The sequence below is a fragment of the Lygodium microphyllum genome, chromosome 23 (genome assembly GCF_053477565.2).
Source record: "Lygodium microphyllum isolate KBCC chromosome 23, Lygodium_microphyllum_v1.1.10, whole genome shotgun sequence".
Taxonomy (NCBI): Eukaryota; Viridiplantae; Streptophyta; class Polypodiopsida; order Schizaeales; family Lygodiaceae; genus Lygodium; species Lygodium microphyllum.
This window is the reverse complement of record NC_141157.1, coordinates 74,460,799-74,469,102: the sequence shown is the minus strand read 5'-3', so window position 1 is coordinate 74,469,102 and position 8,304 is coordinate 74,460,799. Positions and strand designations below refer to the sequence as shown.

Genomic DNA, 8,304 nt, shown 5'->3' with positions numbered 1-8,304 from the left:
TGTAGTGCACCTCAATTTGGTTCTTTGATAGAGTTTAGAATATCTATTCTATCTCAATGTATCATTCCCTACAAAGATGCTAATAATTCACATTTGAATCTAATCACACATCTAGTATATGTAAGGAGACAAACACCAAATCTCTTCACTTGATTTAGAATCTAGACCTAAAGTTAATTTTTATTTAGGATCAGTGCCACAAGAAGTATGACTTCAAGCACAAAAAGCAAACTAGATAATGACATTAGGATCAAATCCTAAATTCAATAGAATTTTTGAATGAGTGTTCAATTATAAAACCCCAAAACCTATCAATAGAATCAATAGCAAATATAAGATCCCTAATAGTTGTTCTTTATAAAATTTACCTATGCCTGGGCCCATAATCTCTATCTCTATATTCGTCTCCCAATGTGGATGAAAATTGTGAGCACACCATCAATTTTGAGGCAGTTGTAGTATCCTTAATTTAAAAATGCTATTTTACTTGAAATGTCTTTGTATGTACACTTTTTCCTCTTCAATATAATCATGCCATATGTTGATGATTTTGTATAAAATCATCCCTTGTGTATCTAAAAATCATAAACACTAAAGTTATCAAATTAGGTTTAACATACATAACATACATTTTCCATACTTTGTCCATCTTCATCCCTTATCCTACATGGCAAAAAAAGCTTTGATATGACTTGATAGCAACTCTCAATGTTCTATGCAAACCAAATATGTATGGCATAAAGCAAGCTCTGCAAGTCATCTCTTATGAGGACTCACTTCATATCTTTTACCAAATAAAAACAGTATGTAAGTACATAAAAGTTTCTTTTTGTTAGTGATAGTTATTCTAGGGTTACCTACTAGCTCCTTATTCCTTTCATTGTAGTGAAATTAGAGTTAAAGGATTGAATTTACATATTTTAGTCCTTGGTTTGAGTGCAAGGATGCAAAAACCTACCTAGATTAATGACCATGAAGTAGAAAAGGGGATCATTTAGGAAGATAATTATGTAAAAGCAACTTGAAGTTTGTGTATTCTATTAGAAATTGTGTTGGGCGGTCTATGTGTTCAAAAAGGGTGCTTTTTACTTGTTTGATGAGGTTACTAAGCTTGCTTTTGGCTTGTTTGATGAGATTGCCAAGAAATGGATGGGCCAACGTGAGAAATTGAGAGAGTGAAAGAATCACAACTAAGAAGCTACTTATTATCTTCAAGTGCAAGCAATTAAGAGTGACAACTGACAACAACTTTATAATAAAGCTTTATACAAGTCATTGGTAGTTTTATATCCTTCTTTCTTGACAAAGTATGACAATACATTTGAAAAGGTAAGGTCACGAGCCTTTACGTTTGGGCTCTATTAGCATGCATTTCCTTTATATATTGCATTTATCATGAGCTTTGAGAACTAGAGCATATCAATAGATTGTAACGACAACATGATTGGATTAAAAGCTGAAGGTTCTTAGACTCCCTCTCAAATATGACTTCACTTATCTTGGACAAGATACTTGTAATCTTTTATTCAAGCTTCATTTTAAATCAAATTGGGTATCACAGAAGGTGAAATAATGGGGGATAGTATGCCAAACTATTTGCAATTTTGTTTGGGTTTCATTTAAAACAAATTGGGATGGAACACATTTGGCTCTTTTTTTTGCAAAAAGTTTAATCCCAATTGGGTTTCAAGCCATCCTAAAATCATAGTAGCAATAAGTTAACTTGGTTAATTAATTCAAGCTTTCGAATGCTTGAGCTACGACCTTATTGATTGTGTTGTTGTTAATGCCTTGCTAACACGTTTGGATTGTAGGTATTTAATCAAATCCTATGGATGAATGGTATGCATGGCATTGTGATGCCCTTAGTCCAGAAGGTATTTGAGCTTTGCTTTATGATTTTTGGGTTTATCCTATATTTTTGTTCTAATACTGCACTAGTTCCTACTAATTGTTCTTGGGATGAATTGTGTACCAATTCCTATATGATGTCTTCTATAGTGCTATGGCAATCTCTGATGCTCATTCTTGGTGTAATAGTGCATGATTATGAGAGAGAGAGAGAGAGAGAGAGAGAGAGAGAGAGAGAGGGAGAGACACACACACACAGGTGTAGCCAGATTGTTAGAGTGAATCCATATTGATTAGAGCCCGGGTTTGGAGTTCAAGACTACTTATTGTCATGTAGAATATGTAGGAGAATTAAAAGTTAGGGTTGAGCTTGGCTTGGCAGTGGCACATTATAACCACTAGGTTGGCTTTTTTTCTTTCTTGTGGGATATATATATATATATAAACCTCGAGAGAGAGACATGGGAGTTGGAGCTACTTTACAATTATATATTAATTTGGTTACTTTTTAAGAAGCTACGAAATAGGAATGTGAGTACACGCACGCACGCTTAATGCAATGAGAAGGATGTGGGCAGGCGATGCTGATCAATTGCTTATGTGTAATGTGATGGACGTGGGCAGGTGATCAGGAGGAGAAGAAGAAGAAGACGATGAGCGCGGATCAGGCCGGCGGGGGAGGAGATGAGGCGGAGATGAGCCTGCATGGGAGCGCGCTGGACGCGCTGGTGAGCGTGAACTCGTACCTCACGGGGGCGGTGTTCATAGGCCTGGCCTTCAGCCCCGCCACCCCCTCCCTCAGCCTGGCGGCCGCCCCGGCCTGCCGCGCCCCCACCGCCTCCGCCCGCCGCCTCGTCCTCTTCGAGGTGTGGGCCTTCGCCTTCTACCTCCTCTCCACCCTCATCGCCCACGGCCTGAAGATCCAGCTCTCCCTCCTCACCTCCTCCAATCCCGTCATCCCCGGCCGCCTCGTCCCCGTCAATGAGCGCCTCGGCCGCTACGCCATGATGGCCACCGCCCTCGGCACCCTCGTCGGCACCCTCTTCCTCACCTTGGCCATGGTGGAGGTCGTCCAGCTCCGCCTCGGGTTGCTCTCCTGTCAACACCATTCCGATGCTTGGCCCCTTGCTGCCGCAATACCCCTCGTCCTCTGCGCTTTTGCTGGGATATTCACCTTCGCAGTCACGGTTGTGTATGCCTTCCTCAAATAATATGTTATCATTATTTTTTGCACCAAGCTTGGTGGCATCACTAGCATGAGAGAGAGAGAGAGAGAGAGAGAGAGAGAGAGAGAGAGAGAGAGAGAGTGTGTGTGTGTGTGTGTGTGTGTGTCCATATCCATATAACACATGACAAATGTATTCTACTTTCCCTAGCCTCTATTGCAAGCTAAACTATATTCCTTTCCTTGGAGTGTACCTCACTCATCCATCCTTATTACTATACCAACCTACAAAAGCTTACACGTCTACTCTACATACCCACCAAAGGTAAAGGTCTTATATGCTAACAATCTTATAGCATATAACCAAAACTCTTTGTAATATTGGGGTCAAATCAAAATTTAACCATGTGGTTAGTTTCAAGAGTGCATTAATGGGTTCGATATCTTGATTTTATAGCACTAATACAAATTCCTCTAGGGAATTATGCATATCTTACAATAACATGGAATTCAAGTTGGTACAACTACATTCAACATGACATACATATTCATTGTTACATAACTAGAACCAACAACACTACATCTTAGGAGCCATAAATGCTTGTGATCATTTGAGAAGAAAACTTGCATAAATACACTTGAAGGATGGCTTGCCTTGTTTTTGGCCCCTTTACCTCTACTCTTGTGTTTCACCTTAAATTAGAAGATTAAGTGCACAATTCTACATGTGAACTTGTTTGCATGTATGGCCTTGGAAAGCATACAAGTATGTATGCATGCATGGCAATATACAAAATCAGCAATGGCTTCTAGGATGCAAAGTATACAACATGTATACATGCATGGCAACTTGCAAACTGCACACTATTAGGTTGCATTAGAAACCCTTTCTAAAATTTGAGCTTGACTGAGTAACCAAACCAACCATAGCACATAAGAGAATAAAATTATTTGTAAAAGATATGGATATTTGTACTAATTGTCTAACATTCATAACATACTATTTCTATCAAACCTAATAATATGGATGCATCTTTTACCCTCATACTCTCTTAACTTTGTTGTAGACACAACAAGCTCTAAAATTTTAGTTGCATGTAATTGAATCACTAAGCAAACTCATACCCTCTATGTGGTCTAAAATTCAAATCACTATTGATTATATCCTAGGTGGGCCAACATTGGAATCAAGAAAAGGCTAGAGTCAATTTCATCCTATGCATGTCCAGTATACGGTCCAACATTGCAATTGCTATTATCTTCAAATGTCAATTATGTGATAAAAACTTTTCTTGGAGCTCCATCATACGTAATGATGGTTAAGCCACAACTAAAAAGAAAGTGCCATTGCACATAGCATTTTTTGAATCTTCTCATAAGTGTCACATCACATAAGGAGTAAAGTAGAGGATTGATTGGTCTTACAACATCGCATACTTTTATATCTCTAAATCCATTGAATCTAAACTTATAAATATACAAATTTTTTTTCATCCTATGGCATTTTTCTCCAAGGAAATAGGGTTTACATGTAGGATGTGTTTGTGTATATGTATGTACATGCACATCATGTATGCATGTGCAAGTATGCAAGTATCCATGCGTGTGTGTGTGTGTGTGTGTGTGTGTGTGTGTGTGTGTGTGTGTGTGTGTGTGTGTGTGTGTGTGTGTGTGTGTGTGTGTGTGTGTGTGTGTGTGTGTGTGTGTGTGTGTGTGTGTGTGTGTGTGTGTGTGTGTGTGTGTGTGTGTGTGTGTGTGTGTGTGTGTGTGTGTGTGCACTCGCGTGCACGTGCGTGCACGCGTGCACACTCACATGTGCAATGAAGTTCCTATAAGTCCCCTATATCAATTTACCATAAATAAGTTATATTTGTGTGCATGCATTTTGTGCATGTCTTGTGCATGTGCACACTTCTACAAGTTTACGGCTTAGTTGGTAACAGTATTAAAGCCTTTTCCAATTATGTAAGTTCAATTGCTAGCTAGCCCTAGTGGTTCCTTTGAGGATAAATTCTAGAGCACAAAAAGTCATACCTATATTTGCTAGGTTGATGCATTAAAGTTGTGGTTTTAAGTGGGTGCGTGACTTGGTTGGCACCTACCTTCACATGGTGTGTTAGTAATAAGTCCAAGGTATCCACTCAAACATTAGTTGGTCTTTCTTAGTTGATTAGTGAGAGGAAGGGGATTAGTAGATTAGTGAGAGGAGGGGGATTCCCTCATGTGATGAAGCTGTACCATATACTTGGAGGAGAGGCACCCCTTCTTATGAGCATTTAAGACTATGGATCTTTACCTTAGAAACAAAATCACATGTGAATTTATTAATGTATTCATAATATGTATTTGTAAACCCTATGTAAGTGACTGAGTGTGTGCATGTGGATGCATGCACATGGAATATTGAAAGTTTTAAAATTTTTCATGACATTTTAGATGGTGGTTAACAAACAACCTACTATTTTCACATGTCTCTATGGAAGAAAGTTGGTTGAGAAATGAAATGGGGACCTTGGGTAGCATTCAGACTTTTAGAATATGTTGCACAATGGTAAAGAATGTCATTGTGCAAAAAGAGTTTATGCATTAGGCACATGAACAAAGAGCTTTGCCTTTTTCTATTTTAATTAAGCTTTCGAATTTGTGACGTGTGAATGAAAAAGCGCCATGTGTATTCAATGTGATATTGAAATCTCTTCTAGTTTGGAATATTTTTATGGGCATTGGCACTTAGTACTATGGAAGGCAATTAGCTTATCTTTAACATAGATGTTTTCAAACATGACAAAATAAAAGAAAATTTAAATTTTTGAATTTTGATCAAACTTTTGGAGCTTTTTCAACTGCTACTATCACCTATCATGTGAGCTCCTCTTCTTGTTGCATGTCACCTTTCCTTTTTCATTTTAATTATGTTCTAGCTATGCTAGATTTTATTTTCTTTCATTCTTGATTCCTCTATTTCTTTTCATTTTCACTTGTTCATTGCCTTGCACTCATGAACAAGCTAGACAAGACAAGAAGAGATAGAAAGCTCATGAAAGAAGAAGATAAGCTTTCTCTCATACATTAGAATAATCCCTCACAAGAAAAGTTCTCACTCTCACTCAAGCTTAAGCTATGGAGGAGAAGTAGATAGAGCACCACTTATTTGCATACATAGGTATGACTCATTTTCATCCAATTTGACATTACGTACATATGGTTTATTTGGGCTTCCACAATTAATGGCCCTTTTACATAAGGCCTACCATTATGATGCCTACCTCCTAGTCTAGGTCTTGTGGTATACACAGTTAGGGCTTTCACAATTGAGGGCCCTTTAACTTGTGGTTTACCATTACAGTGCCTACCTCCTAGTCTAGGACTTGCAGTCATGCCCTCTTTGTATTTTTAAATTTGCACAAGAGAGAGCCTAGGTTTAAATTTTATATGATGAGTATTGTCTAAGTTGTTGACAACATATATGCAAATTTTTAGCCTTTTTTATTTATGGAGCATAAATAATTGTAAAATATATTCTATACACTCTTAGCTCACACTTTCATTCTTAAACTTTAACTTTAGTACCTACATCCATGCTTCTTAGCTTCATCCTTTTAATTGGTAATCTTTGATTTTCTTATATTGTCGTTTCTTTTTTGTCATTTCTTTCATGTGTCATAAGAAAACTATCACAAACTCTCCAGTAGCCCTATAAATTCTTGGTTCTCTTGTTTGCATATAAACATCTTTTGGGAGATGTTGGGCTCTTTCTCAATCCTTTTGTTGGCTTTGGCCTATGCTAGTAGTGGATACCAAGCCTTTTCAATCCCTACTCTTTCCTTTGACCAAAGTCATTTCATCAAAGTTTTTTAACCCTCACCTCACAATGGAGCAAGCATGCCATGAAGTGAAAGTGTCAGTAAATGATGTGCAATTTTTTTAAAATTATGTTTCATGAAGAAATTCTCTTGTTTAAAGATGTCTGTTAATAGAAAATGATGGTTGGGCTCATCCTATCCAAATTGTAGTTGTTATTTTGAGAAATCAATTGAAATTTATGTGAGCACCTAAGTGCATGCAAGTGTGGATGACCAAGAGGTCACAAGTGTGGGTTGGACACCCAAATGATAGAAAACCCCAAAACTTTTGTATAAAAGGTATAAGAGATAATGGAAAAGGCTATTCATGTGTGTGCAAATTTGTGGTCTTTATCATTCTATTATGTTATCTTGCAAAAGTAAGACTGATGCAAGGAGGCATATTACACAGTGGATTCCGTGCCACGGTGGATTCCGTGAGGTTTTACGGTGGATTCCATAAACCGTGATTACCAAGGCTCATACACAAAGTGGATTCTTTGTGCAAGAAGTCGATGGGGACGCCTATCCTTTTTGGGCGTTTCGTTAATTTAGTGTGTACATGGGTAATTCCATAGCGGGTGATTCTGCAAAATACATATTAAATTAATAAACGTTTATGAGTTTAGAGTGCGCACTCGAGATAAATTAAGGTTAGGATTGATTTCTAACCAATTGATTTATTTATGTAGCTGAAGACTGCTAGGTATTCACTTTTATCGGTTTAATTGTATTATTTTACTAACAATTGTGAATGCTTCAGTTGATGTGTAGAGATAGCAGCAGTAGCGATGGAAAGCATTGGAGGATAGCGTGTATTCGAGTTATCACCTATATTTTGATGGGCGCATACCTTAGGCATGGCGCCTATATTTTGTTGCGCCTATTTATTAAGGCGTTGGATATTTATTTATTATTTTTGTATGCGCATGGGCGCACGATTATGATATTTGTATTTGGACATTGTATTGGGTATGCGTGACTCCTTGGGCGCCCATCCATTAGCTTTATTTCTATTTAGCACTAAAGCAAACTCAAAAGCCAAAAGCATGCTATTTTAATTTGGGCTATTATTTGAGCTTGAAGATGATTAATACATAAAACACATGCTTTGTGGAGTGCTCACACAAGGCATGGGGGAGATTGCACCCAATTGGTCTCTTGTTCATGTCATGCATGCTTTCTACCTTGAGTTTTGTGCAAAAAGTAGAGTTCTTTTATTCTTGGGGACCTTCTGACGCTCACTACGCGCACTTATGGCATCCGATCTGAGCACCAGTGGTATTAGAGCGAAGCTAAGATCGAGAGCTTCCAATCGCTACCCATCTTGCGCGAAGGCGGAGCTCCTAGAACGATCGAGCTCTACAGTCAGTTTCATCGCGAACGGTCGATACGGGTGGATTCTTGACGGTCAAGAACCTCTGTCTACAGCCTCTGATCACGAAG

The 8,304-nt window shown here is 38.2% G+C and overlaps 1 protein-coding gene across 3 annotated transcripts; it reads left to right on the top strand.

Moving 5' to 3' along the window:
- The first annotated feature begins 1,376 nt into the window (after positions 1–1,376).
- On the top strand, positions 1,377–3,436 carry LOC148016342 (uncharacterized). 3 transcript variants are annotated; one of them, XM_087664054.1, is made up of 3 exons: positions 1,377–1,462; positions 1,815–1,877; positions 2,476–3,436. In XM_087664054.1, the coding sequence occupies exons 2-3, from the start codon at positions 1,832–1,834 to the stop codon at positions 3,060–3,062; spliced, it is 633 nt and encodes a 210-aa protein (XP_087520180.1). In that variant the 5' UTR covers positions 1,377–1,462; positions 1,815–1,831; the 3' UTR covers positions 3,063–3,436. The 3 variants fall into 3 exon arrangements, with proteins under 3 accessions (XP_087520180.1, XP_087520181.1, XP_087520182.1); XM_087664055.1 differs by having other exon boundaries at positions 1,448–1,564; XM_087664056.1 differs by having other exon boundaries at positions 1,461–1,514.
- Positions 3,437–8,304: the final 4,868 nt, after the last annotated feature.